The sequence below is a fragment of the Epinephelus lanceolatus genome, chromosome 17 (genome assembly GCF_041903045.1).
Source record: "Epinephelus lanceolatus isolate andai-2023 chromosome 17, ASM4190304v1, whole genome shotgun sequence".
Classification (NCBI taxonomy): Eukaryota; Metazoa; Chordata; class Actinopteri; order Perciformes; family Serranidae; genus Epinephelus; species Epinephelus lanceolatus.
In genome coordinates, this window is record NC_135750.1 from 34482367 (window position 1) to 34505055 (window position 22689).

Below are 22689 nucleotides of genomic sequence, written 5' to 3' on the forward strand. Positions count from 1 at the left end.
TCTCTGTCTCTTTATTTCCTGCCCAACCTCACTTCCCCTGTCATCCCCTCTTTCTCATTTGGACTCTGATGTCAACACAGGACTGTGACTACGGCTACGTTCACACTGCAGGCCCTCATGCTCCGCTCTGTCTTGCTGGATGAATCCTCGTATCTATTCTAGGATGTAACCCACATCCCTCATCGATATGAACTGACAGCGATGTTGACAAGACGTGTGCACAGAGGAACAGTCATCAAAGACGTCACATTTGTTTTTAATGAATTTCAGTTAGTGTACGTAATAAGTCTAGCTGGCTAGTACAGGCTTCCTTTTCAATGCTGTGTGTAATTGTCTTCTATGATGTCAGTCAGTGAAAGTGCTGTAGATAAGAATTGTTGCAATTCACGAAGAGAAAAATATAGACAAAAGTTTAAGTACTTAAAAAATGAAAACATAAAAATATTTAAAAAAAAAAAAACACCTTACAGGCATACAAACTTGTCACCTCCTGGCAAAATTCACCATTTTGAATCCACGTTATCTACGTAAGTGTTATGAAATGGGCAATGTGAAGATGTTTCCACAGAACTTGGGAAAGGTTGCTGCATTTACATGCTTCTGAAATGGTCCCATTTCCTGAGCTGGGAAGTCATTCTTCCAACTTTGTTGTGTTACTGAGTTTTTAAAGGCCCAGACACAGAAAACGCAGTTTAGAGAACTAGCAGCGGCGAAGGCCCCCTGCTGCGTTGCCTGACATTGCCATGTCTTGGCCAAAAAGTTACACTTGAACACACTGCAAAGACTACAGACAACAGCCAACCAGCACACATGTTCTGTGCCTGCATGAGAGGAAATAACTTTCCACACCAGTAGATGGTGGTAATCTGTAATTGTCATTAACAGTAAAAAGGGAAACTGTAGGGCCACTCTTGACGCTAGTTAGCCAGCTAGCACATTAACAACACAATCCAATGCGTACAATGTACTGTGCGCTAGTGAACAAAAACACAAACCATCACGAAACGCTTCTGCTAAAGAGCACAACAGCTAAATAAAAATAATCTTACTTTATGGAACACGTGTGTTTTGGTCTCACTCCCTCTTGACTTCAGCTCTTTGTCTTAACCTCTCCTCATGCACTGGGCTGAACTGCCAAAGTTGTGTTATATTTTATTGGTCAGAGCATTTAAACAACACACTGATAACAGTTTGAAGCTTTATGTTTCAAAATGATTTTAATAAAAGTTTGCTTTTACATAACTTTTTTTAATAATCTAGTTGGACAGCAACCTAATATATTACAAATTACGTGTGGGCAAAAAATTGACACAATTTGTAAATCAAGAAGTTTATTACCATCAACCAAACGTTTACATTCATCCGCCATTTTTCTGCATATATAATGTTAACTCAGCAACGTGCACCAAAATTTTCAAACACTTTCTTGGTGTTGTTCCAACTTCAGGGGGCGTTCAGGTGAATTTTCTCTGTTGGGAGCTAATTTTTCCGATTATTCCGACAGCACATGAATGCAGGGTATGTGCCTGTACGTTTGAAAACACACTTTGTTTTATGCCATGCAGGTGAAGTAAAATACATTATTTTGTAAGATGTCACCCTGATGGCGATTCTAATATCTTTTAGTGTGTTTATGGGAATTCTTATTACGTGTTAGCGTCGAGCTAATGGACTAATTATTAATTTGAGTCTTGTAACTAGTAATTAAAGTTATCAAAAAAACAAAGCAAAATAGTGCAGTAAAAAGTACAATATTTTGTTCTGGGATGGTGTGAAGTCAAAGTATAAAGTTTCAGAAAATGGAATACTTAAGTAAATTACAAATACTTTAGATAAATTAGTTCCAGGGTACGTTTTTTCCCCATATTCTCATGCTCAAATCAATTGTAAATCCACATCTTAAAGCTGATGTTTTAACTTTATTCAGTTTGCATGCCTGAACTTAATGTCAGGGTAGCATTAGACAAATTCTGAGTTGGGTGTTCACATGTAGGTCAAATGCTTTGGGATCCCATTTTGTAGCACATATCCAAGTAGCACACTGTGATATCTAAATATGCAAAAGTCTCTAAGTAGTTAATCATCTTGTCCTCTATAAATCAATGCTTTTGCTGGAAAAAAAAATAATGTTACTTAGTGCTCCTCCTATAGAACTCCAAGCAAAGAAAATCTGCCTGTGAATCAGAGTTTCTGTGGGAGCAAATTGTGAAATGATAAATACCCAAAGAGACAGCGAGAGAGGAATGTGAGTGTGACTCTCAAGAAGGCTCTTACATAGTGTGTATAAAATCACTTGGTTGTTCATCACTGTCAGATTGTGTTGTCATCAGATACTGTATGTGTTACATACTGAAAATGGACATGAATTGTCTTTCAGAAAGAAAAAAAAAGAACAAAGTCAAAATTTACAATTAAGATTTAGACGTACGATGCATGTTTTTGTGTACACACTGATAACAAAATGTGAGGTAAAAAAAAAATCTGAAATTGGACACTCTGAGCTGTAGTGTGTGAATACAGCCAATGTATAGTCAGTGTGCATATGTGTGATGGGAAAAATAGAAAGAAAGAAGATGGGAGATATTATTTTGGCAGGGAGTTGAATATCCTTTCATTATCCATTTGGCTTTGTGTGCTTCGTTTGCAGGCCAGAAGCAGCCCACAGTGGAAGCCAAGCTGCTCCCTGGTATAACTGCCATGATGTTGATCTTAAAAAGCTCCCATAAAAGCCTTTTTCTGGACCACTCATTGGCAGCAGTGCAGCTCTTTAGGAAGTGCATTGTTCCATTTCCTGTTTGACAGTCACTGCGATTGAAGCTGGGCGTCAGATTAGTGGTTGGCTAAGTATGGGCTGAGATGGTTTTCAGTGGCTGCAGCAAAGAATAGTTCCTTCCTGTTGGAGACATTATGAAGATACTAATGTCAGCGGCATTAAATACCTCAGACAGACAGTTCTCTGTAGTGTTATGTATATATATGTATATATGTGATTATCTATTCTGTTGGTACAAAGGCTTTCTGATGAAATTTGTGTCCTATAGCTGTGATTGTAATCTATCCCCATGCTTCTTTTCACCTAGGTGATCTGGGTGTGTAATAACTGCCGGAAGCAGCAGGAGATCCTGACCAAGCCAGGCGAGTGGTTCACCGGTCCGCCTGGGAAACTCGGTTCAGCCGTCAGCGAGCCGTCTGTGTGCCAACAGCAAGGTGACAAGAAGCTCCGGTCTCGCTCCCAAGCACCCCCGGGCTCCACCACAGCAATCCAAGACCCCAACCGGCCCGTCGCACCTGGGACTGTACCTGGCACTGACTCTCGGTCACGTAGCGAACCACCACGAGACACGTAAGTTGAAGCCATGTCCTAGAACTTGTGCTATAAAACACAGGGCAGCATTCAAAGTGATTAAGTTTAAACCTATAGTGATGCTGTAACGGAATCACAATCTTTATTTATTTATTTAGCAATATCTGACATGCTACAATATGCAACCTTTAAACAGACACAGGAAGTGTATTGTCTCCCCCGCAAAACAAACCATCAAAAACATTTGTAGTCTTTGAACCTATGCATCTGAAGACACAAATGGGTGATAGATTAAAGGAAACCAACATAATGTGTCATTGGAACTCTAGTGGAGGAAAGGCAATCATAAGGCGGATTTATACATGTGCGTCTGCTCTGTGCAGAGCCTATACTGCAGCCTAAGTACGTGGCTTACGCCATTGTGAGGATTTTTACTTGTGTGGTGATGTGTTTGTGTCACTCTGCAATTACTACTCTAAAACATGAGTTGGCGATGGGTTTTCTGTGGAGTGCTGGAAAGTTGAGTTGATGTAAAACACACCCAAACCACACATTAAACATGGCTTAACATCAACAATTTCAAACACAAGTACGCAAATCGGCTTCATCATATCTCACAGGATTCACAGACAAAACACTTGTCTTTTGCTGGACACATTTTCCCCACAAATACAACATGCTAATGTTATTAGCACAAGCCTATGGTATTTTACATTGTGTAAATTAGCCTAGTTGCTAGCGGAGTTTTCCTCTACTCATATGAAGCCAGGGACAACAGCAACACTTAACGAAGGTAACGTTACAAAATTCATCTCCATTACAGCTCACAAGGTTCACCAACAAACAAACTAATGCTAAACACGTTTTCCAAATAAATACAACATTCTAATGTTACTAGCACAAGCCTATGGCATTTTACATTGTATAAATTAGCCTAGCAACTATATGAAGCCAAGATAAATCAAACACAGAACTTGAAATGTTATTTTGTGGGGGCTTTATTGTCTTCACAATTTATGTTTCTTGTCTATGAAATTAAAGTAAATAAAAGCTTTGTTTCCACTGAGGGAAATGGTTTCAGCTTACAAAAATAGGAGCCTGCACCGTCGGTATGGTGGTGATTTGATGCAAAAGTATAAATCCCGCCGTGAGATATTTCTGTATTTGGCGAGAATGTTGTCTGAAGCCCTTTTCCAACATGGAATATGTAACATGGAATTGCAGGCTTATCTATCTGTGAGTGTAAGGGATGGGCTTTTGTCACATGTAACAGACACTGGTGTCTGTTACATTTATTTAAAAAAAAAAAAAAAAAAAAAAAAAACTAAATTGAGGCAGCATAGGGATCCATATCATGTCTTTTAGTTCCTTGTAAGGGTAATGCTCCCAAAAACACTGGACCGTACAAATACCATAATGCATCTCACTAGTGTCATTCTTCAGACCCATTCATAGATGTATAATAATAACTAGATATGAGTCACCAAGATGGTGCCTTTTCAGTCCAATGGAATTGGTGGCATGGTGCAAACACCCAAAAAAGTTTATAGCTTCTGGGTTTAATTCTGGGGGAACGGGGCCCACTCACTATGCACGGTAGTGTTTCTCAAGTTCTTTTCCAGATCTTCTGTTTTCACAAGCAGAGTTGGACTAACCATACCTAGTAAAGTGATGCTTGTATGTGGAATTGGTTTAAATTGCATTCTCTCAGCTTCCAGAAAGAAAGCAGCATGTCTAGAATATGTTAATATTTGTATTATCGAGCATTATCTCCTGCATTCATCATTTGCTTCTTTTATACAGTGGCGCATTATGTCACTTAAGCAAGCAGTCTGACGTTGTTTCCTATGCCACTCTGAGTGTAATGGAAGAACGCAGTCCGTTCCAAAACACTTGATAGTAGAATGTGTTGTGACTTTCTATTAGTGGACATTAATGTTAACAACGAAACGCTAACAGATGCAAAATCACATCAATATTTGTTCGTGATGTTGTAAGGGAAGTAGAAGCTAAAAGCAGTCAAATACAGTAGGGTCTCTCACAAATCATTTACTCAGCTCCATTAGTTAAACTAGTTACCTTCCATCTCCACATGTGGTGTTATAAGAGTCAGCAGAAGTTAAACAATTAAAATCTGTGGACATACTGTTGTATGTGACTTTCATGTAGTGCTGAAACAATTAGTAGACCAATCGGTTGATCAGCCCTTTCACCCTGTAACCTGGCTTTGTGAGCTTCTCCAGAGAAGCTAATATTACACAACATTTCTCCAAGCATGTAAATACAGTATCCAGTGATTTATGTGCCCGAAATTAAATACTTTGTCTGTCAACAGCTGTCACCTATTCTTTTCTTTCTCTCTCCGTCCCCATATTGATTCCTCCCCAGGAGAAATGGGAGGGGAGGCGGAGGAGCTGGTCGAGGAGAGCGTCGGCCAGGTCAGCCCAGATTGCAGACCCAGGTCTCCATGGACCGGGACCTCCGGGGGGAATCCAGGGAGCGCAGGGAAAGCCGGCGGCTGACAAAGGGACGCTCTCTGGAGCACGATCCTGTGGGAGGAGGTGGTGGGGTGAGACGGACGGAAGAGGGGGGTTACCACCACATGGACCACAGTGGTGCCCCCCCTCGCCAAGCAGGGCCGGTCCCTCCTGGAGGCCGGGGCCACCCTATGCCCGTGCAGGGTCGTGGCATGGGCGTAGCGGGGGATGACGGGGATAGCGTGCGGCCCGGTCAGAGGACGGTGGGTGGGGTTGGCGGGCCACATGAACACGCCCTTGCTCAGCAACCCCCTCCCCCTGAACTCAGAGAACCTCCCAGCTCGGGCCCTGGCTCAACCCCAGGCCAGGGACCCGTAGTGAGACGGACCAAACGGGAGAAGGCTGAGAGCATGCTGCGCAATGACTCGCTAAGCTCTGACCAATCGGAATCTCTGCGTCCGCCACCACCGAGGCCCTACAAGTCAAAACGAGGGTTGGGGGCGGGAGGGAAGAGGCAAACCAGCGTCAGCAGTTCAGAGGAGGAGGGAGGGACCACGCCTGAGTACAGCAGCTGTGAGGACGCTGAGATCGAAAGTGTCAGCGAGAGAGGTGAGAGACAAGATCAATCTTCACTTTTTGTCCATGAAAATACTGTCGTTGATTTCAGTCAGGGAGGGTGTGGGAAGTATTGACATCTGTCTGTTCATTCATCTGTTTATCCATCAATCACATGAGATATCTGAGGAAATTTGATTTTGAGAAAATTTGAGGGAATGATCCGTCTCAGCACTGCTTTATGACACTGCCTAGGGCCAAGAAGGTACTTTTAACTACAGGTCAGCAATAAAAATCACAATAACCACTCATATGTCTCCAATCACATATTACATTTGATATACATGTCCTGTCCTATTTCCTATAGGACAATCATACTCCACCCTAAAAGTGTCTTTTGAAGTGTATGTAAAATGTTTTCTCTGTATGTGTAAGGCTGCGACCATCAGCCTGAATTAATGTCAGCAGCCAGTGCATAGCAATATAAATAATAAACTATTAGGAAATTATAGAACTGGTGCACCAACAGACATGAAACTGTGACTTTTGATGTCAGTTAAATTTGACAAAAAAGAAAGTAAAGCGAGTTTTTCTGAAGACTTGTAGACATGTCTCCATCTGCTGGTGGGCCATCACGATAAGATTATGCATGCATAATATGATGTTAATTCCACTACAGAAGAGACTTGATGATCACTAAAATTAAGTAGGGAAAAAGTGGATATATTGATATTGGTATTGGTTATTGGCCAAATAAGTTGTTATATAATGGCATATCAGATATCGGCAAACAAATCCAATGCCGTGCATCCCTACTTTTTTTTTTTTTTTTTTTTCCTCAGAAGTGTGGAACCCACAATTAATTTTATTTTTTGCAGCATTGTGGGACAATAATGCACATCAACATCTTATTTAAAAATCAAGCATTTTTTTGTCCGTGTGCTTAGTTTTTGAGCATTATGTTATGTAATATTGTCTCCTCACCAGAATGAATACACGACAGACTAAAGACCTGTCTAGAATTAGAATGTAGTTATAGAATTCAGACACAGCTGTAAGTTTAGACACTGAAACAAACAGTTCACAGTAACTTCTGGGTATAAAATCCCCTGTGTCATGTACATGAAATGAAATTTTGCTGAGCACACACTGCCTTAAAGGGAAATTTCGGTTTATTTCAACCTGTCTCCTATCGTCCTAAATTTGTTTCAAGTGACTAGTGACATAAAAATAATAGTTAACATGTTAGCCATTAGCCTAGATACAGCTGGGGCGCATAGTAACGTCAGACCTGTTAAAACGTAAGTGAACGGGCATACTTCAAGTGCAAAGTTAGTCCACTAAACAAGCTTTTTTTCCACAAAGACCGCCTCATATCGTTAGGATAAATGTCAGAGAACATATAGAAAATGACATGTAAACGTGTTGTCTTACCTTACCAGTGTGCTGCCATGTTCGTTTACCATTTAGCTCTGCTTTCCAAAGCATGGCCAAAATATATCTCGTGAGCTCTAGATAAAGCCCAGCTGGATACTACTCCAGGTGGAGGTGTCTTGTCCTCGGTCACATCCAGACCTTGAAAATAAGGCTGCAACCGGTCCCATTCCTTGCAACAGAGGCATTCCTCTTCTGTGGGCATTGGAGCACAGCATTCACAGATACACCATAGTGTTGCACGGTATACCGGTACTAAAATAGTACCGCGGTACTAGAGTATTCCAAAAGGTACTATAATGCATTTGGAAAATACCGGTACATTGAAATTCATTCATTCATTAATTTAGTTAATTTATTTTACTCAATTATGCACACAAACGCCTTTCTTGTTCCTATTGGAGCACAGAATGCACAAGTGGTGTGTATGACAACACCTATCAACGTATCACGTATCAACATTCGCAGCTGGCGCATGTGAAAAAAGACAAGAGAAAGTCTGCCTCGCAAAGGGAGACAACGTGAGACAACACAAACTTGGTGGGACATTTGAGTTACCAAACCGTGACGTCCGTACCGAGGTACTGACCGAACCGTGATTTTTTTGGTACCGTTACACCCCTACTATTTATTGTTCTAAAGGTTTGTATCCAAAAGGATTTTTCCTTAGGAAAAGTACTGAAGAGTATCGAAAGGTATCGAAATTCATATTGGTATTGGTACCGAAACAAAGATTTTGGTATCGTGACAACACTAGTACACCACCAATCTCCAGAGCTACGAAGCCTTGCAGCAGCCATTCCTCCTCTCTCATCCTCTACCTGTTGCGCCTCTCTCTCTCTCTCCTCCTCCTCCGTTCTTCAATTTCATGAAGCTCTTCGTCAGTGTATTCTGGCTCAAATAAATAAGGGCAGCCATCAAACTCCGCAAAATCAAATTCCTCCTCCACAAAGTTGAAGTCTGGCAAAAAGTCAGCCATTATTCTATAAATCTTTCATAAAATAAATGAATGAACTTTTCAGGCTACTGTCAGGTTCTGCCTTCCAGCTGTTGCTGCTTGTTCTCGCGAGATTCCAGGCACGGTATGACATCACTGCTTGTTCTCGCGATATTTCGGCCGCGCTTTGGAAAGAAGAGCTAAATGGTAAACAAACATGGCACCACACCGGTTAGGTAAGACAACACATTTACATGTCATTTTCTATATGTTCTCTGACATTTATCCTAACGATATGAGGCGGTCTTTGTGGAAAAAAAGCTTGTTTAGTGGACTAACTTTGCACTTGAAGGTTGCCCGTTCACTTACGTTTTAACAGGTCTGACGCTACTATGCGCCCCGGCTGTATCTACGCTAACGGCTAACATGCTAACTATTATTTTTATGTCACTAGTCACTTGAAACAAACTTAGGACGATAGGAGACAGGTTGAAATAAACCGAAATTTCCCTGTAAATGGTTAGTTTTTTTTAATGGTAAATGGACTGCACTTGTATAGCACCCTTCCAGTCTTCTGACTACTGAGTCACATTCACCCATTCACACACTGGCGGCCGAGGTTACCATTACAAGGTGCCACCTGCTACTCAGTAACCATTCATACGCTCTTACACACTTATGGAACAGCCATCGGGAGCAAGTTGGGGTTCAGTTCAGGGAATTGAAGTCGTTATCTGAAAGCCACCAGACTCCATTGACAAAAACCATCATTTTACTTTGCAGACATGAGAGTTGCTGTCATTCTACAGATTGACTTATTTATAAAGGCAAGCAGGCAGAACAAAGGACAGAAATAACTAAACTTAAAACTGGCAGACAAAGAAAGTAGCAACCAAAGGTTTACAGGGCAGTAGCTGTTATTGTGAATTAAAAGAAATTACAGGAGGTCATGTAAATTGTTTCACAAAATACATCGGCTGATGTTGCTTAACAACAGTGTTGAAGCTGACCCTCTACACAGTTGTACAGTTCATCTTTGATTGGCCAAAAAAGTAATTCCTGGGGGGGATGTCATGTTAACTGTTGCCATGACTACATTTTTATTTTTGTTAGATTTCTCAAAGCACCCAGGACCACAATGTCTCCTACAACTATACTGTGTTTATCAACCTGATTAGGTCATTCCAATGAGGGATATCAAAAACACAAAAAACTCACCAACGGATAACAAACCTCTTTAACCAGGACTGTTTGCAGTAATTCTATTAACTTAAAGAAGAAATAATATAATGCAGGTAATTTAATTTCACACACTTGCTGTATTTATGTTTAATTATTGCAATGAATGAGGTAAGAGGCATTGTACTTTATGCTGTATGTGTGTTTGAACACTCCCACTTTAACACTACCACTGGAGGTGAATGTAAGACGTGGAGAGAGCCTGTTTAGCCTCAGTGTGCTGTCTTCATTCAGACTTGAATCTAGAGACGCTTCTCTTCTTTGACTCTCGGGGTTCAGTGATCAGAACAGGTAAGACTGCTCTGATAGAGCCTACTGATTCAAGGTTACGGCTTGTTCTCACTTTTTATACTTTAGTATAAAGTGTTTGATTAAATCTAATGTATTACCAAACTGCTTGAAAAAAATTAACATCTTAGCAGCTTTCTAATTGATATCTGTCATTGGGTTGTGTTTGCAGAAACACTGCACCTCCTGCAACCTTTTCTAACTTCTGTGTACAGTGCATGCAGCAGGCCGTAGCCGGCAGTCTGAATGTCAAAGTGAGCGGCGACACAGTATACCAGCGTGCATGCTAACAAGTGTGTGAGCCCGGGTGTCATATTGTATTGTTTTCAGCTTGGCCCTAAGGGGGGACAATCCCACACTGAGTCTACATGTGTGTGCATGTTAGTGTGTCTGAGATAGGGATGTTTGACCCCAGTTGATCCCAGTGTTGACGTGAGTGTGGCCTCACATAGCCAACTATGTCCTTAAGCTTGAGAACACACTACTGTCATGTCCAAGCTGGGTTATGTCACTTCACTACAAACCATTCCAGGGCGCTCTGGCTCACTGCTATGTATCCAACTGTGCTGGAAATATAAAAAGGTAAATTGGACTAGCTAGGGGTGGAGTGATATTCTACTATTCTTTAATTCTAGATTGCAGCAGGATAGACCTACTGTGGGATTGCTGTTACATGTAAAAGAAAACAACATAAAGTAGACCTCTTGGCTTGAGCTGGGCAATATTACTGAAGAGAAAAGATGGATTGTGTACTGGCAATATGATGGCCATTGGAATTTGATACACTTTTAAAACTTTTACTATTTGAGTAAAATGTTTCCCACGTGTCCCTGAAAATTTGGGAAACACATTGTGCAACTGTATCATGTCACTGTCAACAGAAGATACAAGGCCCCCAAAATTAATATTGGTGTGGTGATTTGATTGATTGAACAGTTGGAGTTTTGGACAGAGACAAAGTCAAGTTCAAATCAAGTGACATCATGATTTTTTTGGTTGTTGACCAAAACAAATTTTAATCAAAGGACAACTCTCAATCTTCTCATGTGATTTTCAGATGTATACTTCACGGTCTTCATCAGCACATGGACTTTACATAGCTGTCATGGAGTTTCCCTGATAACTGTGCAAACATCCATCTAAGATGAAGTCCATTTTAAACCTATTTTAAAAGGTTCAGAAGTTCATTCATCTATTCAGCGAATTCACACGCGTATGACGAGTTATTCGTGCAAGTTATTTGCACATATGAAGCAAGTCAACACAAAATATACTAGCGTTCAAACTTGTATGAGTAACGCGACTTGAAAATTTGCATCGCATTTGGTGTGAACACAACATCAGACTCACCCTGAGTCTGGGTCCACAACTGCCTGTCAAAGTCAGGAGCGCTCACTGTGCAGCTAAATGCTTATATGAAATTATGTTTTTGACATTTTACTGATAATGGCTTTTAAGTTATCAAACATGCACAATTTGTTCTTTAAGGGTATTTCATAAAAATGTCTCAAGATTTAAGTAGAACTGATTAATATAACTGCACATTTTTAAATGACACTTCCACAGAGGAAACTTGTCACAAGGTTGGCAAAAATGTCATACATGCACACACTAGGTCTTTAGAAATTACACAACTTGTTTTAAGAAGTGAGAAACTTAAATGCCTCAGTTTGATTGTCCAGATGTCCTTTTGACTGTTTTAACCACATCCAGAGATTTACACACCTTCATACACCCACATAAAACATTACAGAACTGGCTCCTAATGATGTATGTTACAGTAACAAACAACCAAAAGGTCCAGTATGAAGGATTTTGGGGGATATATTGGCAGACATTGAATATAATATTTATAACCGTGTTTCCATTAGTGTATAATCACCTTAAACTAAGAAGTGTTGTGTTTTTGTTATCTTAAAATGAGCTCTTTATATCTACGTATGGTGCAGGTCCTCTTCCACAGAATCAACCATGTTGTTACATGGAAAGGACAAACCAAGCTCTAAATAGGACCATTTGTGTTTTTGTTTTTTTCGCGCCAGCCACCGTAGTTCTCCTACACACTCGGCACAGAGAAGAAGTTTCAGTAGGTTATAATCTGCAAACTCACCGCTAGATGCCACTGAATACTAAACACTAGATCTTGAAGCAGTTCAATGAAAGCACAAGCTTATGAGCATATCAGTCAAATGAACAATAATAATATTGTGTCAAACAACAGAAGTGGTTGTTTACCTTTTGATGATTACAGTGACTCTAGGTCTTTTTACAGTGTTTACCAAACACACTGTATTTGACTGTAGCCACGCTCACGCTACATTAAAGCTACATTTTCATCGATAAAGTGTGTTGTGTTCTGATGAGACAGGGAGCACACAGCACCAGCCTGGACCCAAACCAGGGGCTTTGACATCGATCAAGTGGAGGTTTAGGATCAGAGTGTTCTGTCAGGCCAGGTTTTAAACACACCAGCGTGGCAGCGAGACGCTGCTTCCTTTTTTAGCTCGAGACTGAGACCAGGTCAGCTCCGAGATGTGGTTGCTGGCAGCCGAGAAGCGTCCAGGCATGTAAATCATTGTAAGATCAGCGCAGGAAAACACACACACACACACACACACACACACACACACACACAAATGCAGTCAGTCACAGTACAGTAGATCCTATTATGATCTCTGCAAGTACTCTCCTCTACACACAAACACACACTTCCAACTTATCCTCTGATAGGAAGGATGGAAAGAAAAAGCACATCAGATATAATACTCTGCACCTTGGTTCACAGCTCTCACTTTTAACTCCTTATCCCAGAGTTTGTCAACCTTTTCTGGCCTTGGTGAACCTTTTTATAGGCTAGTAAAGGTAAGTTAACAAAAGCAGTCAAATGACAAGTGTTTTATCAGCTCTAGAAGCTAACCACCGGCTACTCCATGAGCTGCACCTCTGTCTACAGCTGCCTTTATAATGTTTCCGACAGAGTCAATATTGAGACTAAACCCTCACCAGTTGATGAACCATGTAGAACACATGGAAATGAAGAGACAGCATTGTTCTTGTATTGCAGTGTAGAGCTAGATAGTTCTAGTATTATTAGTTTGATAAGCAAAAATGTAAGCATATACTCTTACTTTGTTTTAATGTAATGCTATTTGGTTTCTTACCTGCTTAGCTTACATGCTTACATACTTCACTCTTACCTACTTTGCATTTTCAAACAGTAGAGAAAAAGGCTTTTAGAATAAAAAGTACCTAATATTTTATCCAAAGTAATGCTATCACAGATAATGTTGTATGGGGTTGGGCTGTTAACGTCCCCCAATCCAATAAAGAGCAAGGACAGAGCTGCTAATGTTAGCCTGAACTCTGATTGTGTCCAGGGCGGGTTTCCATACAGAAATAAAACACAGTGGATATGCTCGTTGTGAACTGGGCTTTTTAAACACATATCCATAACCACAAAAACCAACCCAATGGCCAGGAGAAAGTGTTGGCATTGTACGTTTCTGCAAACCCCAAATTCGTTACATTTGCAGGTTTCATACGTATCATATCAACGTTTCTAAAGTGAAGTAGTATATGAGCTGACTCTGTCATTGGTCGGTGGAAGAGATGGTGACTGATGTGTCACCAAGGAGTGATGCCTGCCAAGCTGCAGACCACTGTTCGAAACCAACAAAGAAGAAAACTGACTGTGGTTAAGCAAGTCATTGCTGTGTTTCCAGCAGCTTTTAAGGCCCCAAACATGGCATTGTTTCTCGTCAGGATAGTGGCACCAAAAGTGGTTGTAAGCCAAAGTATGATCTTTTACTAACCATGACAAAGTGTTTTTTGTGTCTCAACGTAACCACACATTAACCATGTCGTTGCTGAAACATAAAGTTTAACGTGTCCGCTGCAAACAATGTATCTGCGGTTTGCAAAAACAAACACTGCCAACATTTATTCTTGAGTTGCAAAAACTGATGCAATTACTGATTTGCTCCTTGGTCTTTGAAGAATCGCAGAGTTACTCCTGTTAGTCAGCTGCACACAGTGTGTGTGGCTTTTGTTTGAGAAGTCAATCAGTCTCTTACTCTTAGGTTTTTGGTTTTGGAAAAGCTAGGGGGAAAAAGCTCTCACTAAGCTTTGACAGAAAAACTGCTGGTTGGGGGAGGGTTTAGCAACTGGTCAAGTGACTTTAGCAGTCAATGTGCAGATATATCATTTTAATAGATTTAATAGCCAATGGATAACATGACTTGATGTTGCTGTTGACATGAACATAAAGATAGCTCCAAATGGACTTAATTTAAAAGACAATATATTTAACACTTAATACTACATGTTCTTTTAGTAAAAAAAAATTTATCAGATAATTATCAGCATAGCGTATCCATTCTTTAAATATCATACAACTCTGTCTGCACAACAAGGGACCCTTCATGGGGTCCTGACCCTGTTGTGACTATGTGAGCCTTTCTTTTTCATTCAGGTTTTTGTATGTCTAGAAACACAGGAACACACACTCACCCATGTGGCCCACCCACTGCACAAAATTACGTTCACACTCGAGTTATGAAACTGAGAACTCAGTTGTCTATTGTCAGAGCGTTTGCTTTAAGATTACATAATGTCACTATAAGTTGTCACAACTCATTAACCTCATAGCCTCCTGGCTCCTAGGAACGCTTGGCTCTGTTTTACTCTGTGTCATAACAGTGTCGTCGGGGTCCTGCACACATTTCAACACCGCCCCTCGGCCCATGTGTACAGAGGAGGCTGTTTTTGGACTCAAGCAGGAGATGGGGCTGAACCATTAAAAATATTTTGTGTATAACTGTCTGCCTTAAAATAACCAGCTGAACCTGAGAAGAATGCAGCAGTTCATGTTGAGCGCTCCCTGAAAGAAAAACATTATCATTATCATGATCCTTATTATAAATCATTAAAGCTATAGTGCGTAACTTCTGTCGCCCCCCCAGCGGATAATGCGTTATTACAACAAATAAGCCGGCACTTCCGTGTACACAGAGTAACACTCGCCTCACACCGTGTACACAATGCTACACAACGTGGCGAACACCAGGCTGCTAACATTACATTACGTTCATAGCACCATTTCCAAGAAAATAATAAAGTACTAGGTCCAGTACATGTAACAGCAACACATACTACTCATAATATAATTATAAACCAAGTCACTTACTTATCCAACAGCAACAAGGCAACATCTGTGTCTGCCCTCAGCCCAATTTCTTCCTTCAGGGCTCTCCACCGAGGAAAAGCGACGCCAATACAAATCCTTGTTTGCCTTCTCTGTCAGTCACTTTCCTTCTTTGCTAATAGACCTTCAGCCGAACGTCCAGGCTTTTTCTTTGTGGTTAGATCCACTTCTGAACCGTGTCTCGGCTGCTTCTTTGGGTTCTCCGCCATGTTGCTTTCTCTTTCTACCTGCGCCCTACCTCTTGCTATGAGACTCTCTGCTCTTCCTCCCCCTGCCCTTCATTTCCTGTGTGCCAGTGCGGGAATGTCGCCGGTCGACACGCAAACCAAAAATGATATATATTGAAAAATACCGCTAGAGGAGCCGATCGGCTTAATCAGCATTGTGTCATCTCCCCTAGTAGTGGCTTGGGTGAGACGGACATACGTACATACGCACTATAGCTTTAAGTAACTGAATTAAAGTGAAGCTGTGCCATTTAACAAATTATTGGAACTTATTTAGAAATATTATGGAAAACAATCGTTACTTAAAATCCACTTGCCAGCTTTTTCCGAAGCTTTCAGCTCTATCACACTGTCTTCATCAGCCAATAGAACTTGCTGAGTTGTCACAGAGACAGATCTATTAGCACTTTTAGGATCTTTAGTCGGCTCTATTCACCAATGAGGACTGTATGATATAGTAAAGTGATTGGACATTGACTTGGGATTGTTTTGTCAAATTATTTCAAAGGTCAAGAATGAACTTTTATGCTTATTTAGAAATAGTTTTCAGTGACTTTTTTTTTTTTAAAGATTATTTTTATTGGCTTTTTGCCTTTATTGACAGGACAGAAGGTGAAATGGGGAGACAGAGAGAGAGTGGGGACTGACATGCAGCAAAGGGCAGCGAGCCGGATTCGAACTTGTGGCCACTGCAGCGAGGCAATGCCTCCACTACGCTACCGACGCCCCCTGATTCAGTGACTTAAACCTTTGAGGTTAATTTATTGCAGTGGAGAATTTATATATTCTGATTAAACATTTGTTATGTGTCTGGCCAATCGGAGCTCTTGCCACTGCTCTGGTATGATTTCAATTTTAAATGGTTAAAATGAAAGCTGTCATGAAATCTCCATGTTAAAGCGAGAAAGATATTGTGTTTAACAAAAATTAAAATTAAAAAACTCATTATAAATCTTTTTTTCTATATATATATACAGTACAGGCCAAAAGTTTGGACACACCTTCTCATTCAATGCGTTTTCTTTATTTTCATGACTATTTACATTGTAGATTCTCACTGAAGGCATCAAAACTATGAATGAACACATGTGGAGTTATGTACTTAACAAAAAAAGGTGAAATAACTGAAAACATGTTTTATATTCTAGTTTCTTCAAAATAGCCACCCTTTGCTCTGATTACTGCTTTGCACACTCTTGGCATTCTCTCCATGAGCTTCAAGAGGTAGTCACCTGAAATGGTTTCCACTTCACAGGTGTGCCTTATCAGGGTTAATTAGTGGAATTTCTTGCTTTATCAATGGGGTTGGGACCATCAGTTGTGTTGTGCAGAAGTCAGGTTAATACACAGCCGACAGCCCTATTGGACAACTGTTAAAATTCATATTATGGCAAGAACCAATCAGCTAACTAAAGAAAAACGAGTGGCCATCATTACTTTAAGAAATGAAGGTCAGTCAGTCCGGAAAATTGCAAAAACTTTAAATGTGTCCCCAAGTGGAGTCGCAAAAACCATCAAGCGCTACAACGAAACTGGCACACATGAGGACCGCCCCAGGAAAGGAAGACCAAGAGTCACCTCTGCTTCTGAGGATAAGTTCATCCGAGTCACCAGCCTCAGAAATCGCAAGTTAACAGCAGCTCAGATCAGAGACCAGATGAATGCCACACAGAGTTCTAGCAGCAGACCCATCTCTAGAACAACCGTTAAGAGGAGACTGCGCCAATCAGGCCTTCATGGTCAAATAGCTGCTAGGAAACCACTGCTAAGGAGAGGCAACAAGCAGAAGAGATTTGTTTGGGCCAAGAAACACAAGGAATGGACATTAGACCAGTGGAAATCTGTGCTCTGGTCTGATGAGTCCAAATTTGAGATCTTTGGTTCCAACCGCCGTGTCTTTGTGAGACGTAGAAAAGGTGAACGGATGGATTCCACATGCCTGGTTCCCACTGTGAAGCATGGAGGAGGAGGTGTGATGGTGTGGGGGTGTTTTGCTGGTGACACTGTTGGGGATTTATTCAAAATTGAAGGCACACTGAACCAGCATGGCTACCACAGCATCCTGCAGCGACATGCCATCCCATCCGGTTTGCGTTTAGTTGGACGATCATTTATTTTTCAACAGGACAATGACCCCAAACACACCTCCAGGCTGTGTAAGGGCTATTTGACCAAGAAGGAGAGTGATGGAGTGCTGCGGCAGATGACCTGGCCTCCACAGTCACCGGACATGAACCCAATCGAGATGGTTTGGGGTGAGCTGGACCGCAGAGTGAAGGCAAAGGGGCCAACAAGTGCTAAACACCTCTGGGAACTCCTTCAAGACTGTTGGAAAACCATTTCAGGTGACTACCTCTTGAAGCTCATGGAGAGAATGCCAAGAGTGTGCAAAGCAGTAATCAGAGCAAAGGGTGGCTATTTTGAAGAAACTAGAATATAAAACATGTTTTCAGTTATTTCACCTTTTTTGTTAAGTACATAACTCCACATGTGTTCATTCATAGTTTTGATGCCTTCAGTGAGAATCTACAATGTAAATAGTCATGAAAATAAAGAAAATGCATTGAATGAGAAGGTGTGTCCAAACTTTTGGCCTGTACTGTATTTATCTATTTTTGCAAAGGTTTCTTTAATTGATTCAGTTCGATATTAGAATTAAAAACAACTCCTTAAAATTACATTCTTAATAAATCATTTTCAGACAGAATTAGTAAATAGAATACTTGGATAAAAAGTTTAGTTTTCATTTTATTTTTTCTTAGACTTACTTCTGCTGCATGTTTAAATTAAAAATAGGAATAAAAGACAACTCCATTTTAAAATTAGATTATCAATAAATTGACAGAAGAAAAAGACAGAATAAGTAAATAGAATAATTAGATAAATAAGTAAATGAATATAGTTTTTATTTTATTTTTTAGACTTATGTTATATTTTACAATTTAATATAATAATAAAAAATCATTAAAAAATAAATTATTAATGAATAGTTTTGAGACAAAAAATAAGTAGAATAATTACACTAAAAATATATTTTTTATTTTATTTTTATTTTTTATTTCTAAACTTACTACTTACTACATAGATTAAATATAAGGATAAAAAGACGAATAATTAGATGAAGAATAATTTATTATGGACTGACTTTTGTTGTTGTGTATCATTTAAATGCAAACATTTGAAGTTCTAATAGCTTTTTGAGACTGATAAATTCATTCATGGATTGTATTTAAAAAGCATAAGTTAATAAAAAAAATAATGTAAAGGAAATATATGCATTCTTTTAATGTTTTTCTGCAGCTCTAATAGAGTTTTTGTTTGAGCTGCTTCACATTGACCATTAACATGAGGTCATTATTTATCACAGTTTGTATTTAGTAATACAACACTGCGTTACCCCTGGAGAAGAGCCACAACATCTAATCTGTAAAATATCTGGGAGGGATTTCGAGCATTTTAAAAGGCTTAGCTGTGCTTTGGTATATCACCACTGCCTCGGCGGACTACTTTGAGTCCGAGTCCTGCCACAGCAGTGATAAATTTCTAATTCTAGCCCAGGCCTGAATATTCAATAAACTTAACCCTCTCCACTGTAAACAAATACCTTCCAAATTTGGCTGAGCTGTGTATGAAAGGACTCAGGCTGGTATGTGCTGTGTATACACTTCCACTGTATGCGTGGGTGTGTATGTGTGTGTATGTATAATGGGGATATGAAGAAGGTCACCATCTCTGCTTCATGCACAGTATGTGAGTCGCTCTCTTTTCTCTTGCAGGCGACTGGGAGTGCTATCCTCATGACCCCACCGTATGGCATGTAAGTCATCGTTTTTTCTTTTTATCTCATGTTTTTCATATTCAGCTGAAATGTTTTTAGATCAGTTTGAAGTGGAGCCAGATTGTCCCAAATTTGTCTTTGCAGATTTCAATAGAGATGATAGGTGTGTCAACAGTTATGTGTTACATGTGAATTGTGTATATGTGTAAGTTTCTCATTGCTGTGGTGAGCACAGTCCTCCACTTTAACTTGGATGCCCTTTTGAGAAAGTAACCTTTTTTTTCCATTGACTGTTGTAATGGTTGCTGCCACTGTGTATGCTAATCACTCAATTGTTTTTCTATTTATCCAAAGAATTCATTAACCCTTTAAAAATGGACGATCCGTGGATGGCTGTAGGAGATGGTTGTTTGCACGATCCTGTTTCAGTCAATCTAAAATAAGAACGATAATTACTCTTTCTACACCTGAAAGCAAAGGCGTCTGTCTTCCACATCATCACCTTACGTTACCTTACCTTAAATGCAGTGCAAACATAGCATTCGCAGTGGCACGGAGGGTTTGAACCCCGGGGTGAGGGGGCCCTTCTTCACGGAGTTTGCATGTTCTCCCTGTTTCAGTGTGGGTTTTCTACTGGTACTTCCTCCCACAGTCCAAAGACATGCAGGTTAATTGGTGACTCTAAATTGTCCGTAGGTGTGAATGTGAGCGTGAATGGTTGTCTGTTTCTATGTGTCAGCCCTGTGATAGTCTGGTGACCTGTCCAGGGTGTACCCTGCCTCTTGCCCAATGTCAGCTGGGATAGGCACCAGCATCCCTGCGACCCCTAACAGGATAAGCATTTACAGAAAATGAATGAATGAATGAACACAGTATTCGCCATGATAACACTGATATTTCCCTGGTGTGAAGGTGAAGGGATGACCTGCCTCCCCTGATTGGCTTGTACTCGTTGCCTTCGTTGGTTGGGTTGGTTAGGTTTAGGCAAGAGGTGTAAGATTGGTTAGGGTTAGAGTAAGAACGTCATGGTAAGCCAATTAGAGGCAGAGTAAGGCAGGATAGGGCAGGTCATGCCTTCGCTATCCTAGGAATCACAGATTTGCTCCCTGTAATGGCAACGGGAGATTGTTGTTTGCACAATACTGATTTTTGTATTTCTTTTTATGACACTATTTCAATACTTTTATCAGTTATTATGGTTTATTGACTTACATAAGCTTTCAGCTCTGGTTGTGCAGATTTTAGAAATATGAATCATTTGAAGATACTCCAAGAATTGACATCACAATAAGCAAAAATACCAATGTAGGCACTGGCAGACCATTTCTGTTGCAGAGTTCAAAGGCTTAATATAAAACACATGACAGCTTTTTTTTTATCAGGAAATACCCACCAGATCCAGTGTCAATACCAGCAAATGTTTCGGCTTTTACAAGTGTAATGTTAAATGACTGTTGTGTTATAGCAGTTGATGATAATGGATAGCAAACTTAAGCTAATTCATTCCTTGGAACTGCTGCAAACCATTGCCGCCCTTAGCGGGAAAAAGCATAGCGTAAATGAACCCACAATGCTTTAAGTTACCAATCATCAAACACTAGCTCTTGAAGAAACTGGACATGCATTAAGCCACATTACTAAAGCAACCGAAATGCTGTTCACTTTTAATCCATATACATATTTAACAACTATTTTAAAGGAAGACTTAATCATGCTGATCCAACAAGGACACTCACAGGTAACAACATGATCATAAACAGTCTATATTGTCACAGAAAGGAAACACTGTAGACTTCGGAAGGTTTACTGCAGCTGAAACATGACATAACATTCCAAAATATGGAATTTCATAACATTCAAAACTGGTTGTATTTCTCCAGTAGTAACTGATTTTATATTCCTGTCTTCATATTTGCGTATATGTCCTCTGAGTATCAGTGTGTGCAGCTGTACGTATCTCTTGTTGTCTCTTGTTGCAGCATCCTGTAACCTGGCAGCCATCCAAAGAGGGAGACCATTTAATTGGAAGAATCACCCTCAGCAAGAGGAGCGCCAGCATGCCTAAAGAAGCCGGAGCTCTGCTGGGGTTAAAGGTCAGAGATGGGCACACATACACACGCACATAGTGTTGCTTATTTATGGTTGTGATATTATTATTATAGTAATGTGTTCAGTCACCATTGCTTACGGCTATTACGGCTATGACGGCTATGACGCTAATCTTTGTCTCTCTCTGTGTCTCTCTCTATTTGTCTCTCTGTCTAGGTGGTGGGAGGCAGAATAACAGAGTCAGGGAGATTAGGTGCCTTCATCACTAAAGTCAAGAAAGGAAGCCTGGCTGACGTAGTGGGACATCTCAGAGCAGGTAGTCTAAACCATAATGTGCTATAATATTTGTAGGTCTTGACAAAGACTGGAATTATGATCATTATGGTCATTGTGATCCAAACATAAGGCCTATTAACATCACAGTGTCTTAAAAACCATTTTAGAGGCCTTATTTAATGCTATACAGTGGCAGGTTTGTTGCACGTTTACTATTGGATTAGGAGGAGCTGATTTACTAAATACATTTAACTTGTTTTTTTTTTTTTTTGTGGCTTTATGGTTTCATATCTTGTATTAGCTTAACTGGTCATAATACACAGTATATTGTATTATATGTTAACAGATCTCATAAAAAGGCCAAAATGAGGAATTAATTGATCCTACTAACAAGTTTTGTGTGTATATTAAAACCTGATATATGTTCGTCCTTTGAACTGTGGAGCTTCAATATTCAATATCAATAAGTCACAGTCACTACGTTTACATGCACAAAATAGCCCTTATTCCGAAAAATAAATTATTCCTGCTAAGCTGTTTACATGGCAAATGAAAATGAATATTCCACTGATATTCCCGTTTACATGCAGCCGTGCATACTCAGATGAACATGTCCTAACATGTTGTTAATCACGTGAAAATATAGAGCAGTGGAACGGCTGAATGGCTTGTGCCATTTTGCTCTTTTGCATCAAAACAGGGTTTTCAAAGTTTCCTACCTGTTGCAAACTTGTTGGACCATACAAACACAGCCTCCGTCTTTTATTTCTTCAACCACCTATTTCAGAAGGTCGGTGATGTGATATTTGCACATACCCGAAAACCTGCTGAAAGTCTTTCATAAAGTTTACAAGCAGGTGTGTTTCTTATTCCAACCAGAAATTTGGACTCTACCGCACAGCCTTGCAAACTGTTGAGTAGC

General features: G+C 40.1%; 1 protein-coding gene across 14 annotated transcripts in view; it reads left to right on the top strand.

The window, feature by feature from the left end:
• The window catches only part of rims1a (regulating synaptic membrane exocytosis 1a), a 132478-nt gene that overhangs the window by 64747 nt on the left and 45042 nt on the right, over positions 1 to 22689 (top strand). For all 14 annotated transcript variants that reach the window (XM_078176205.1, XM_033613539.2, XM_033613542.2 and 11 more), the window contains 5 exons: positions 3081 to 3343; positions 5693 to 6390; positions 19441 to 19481; positions 21422 to 21535; positions 21708 to 21807. In XM_078176205.1, the coding sequence (XP_078032331.1) occupies positions 3081 to 3343; positions 5693 to 6390; positions 19441 to 19481; positions 21422 to 21535; positions 21708 to 21807 (1216 nt within the window). The remainder of the gene's footprint in view (positions 1 to 3080; positions 3344 to 5692; positions 6391 to 19440; positions 19482 to 21421; positions 21536 to 21707; positions 21808 to 22689) is intronic.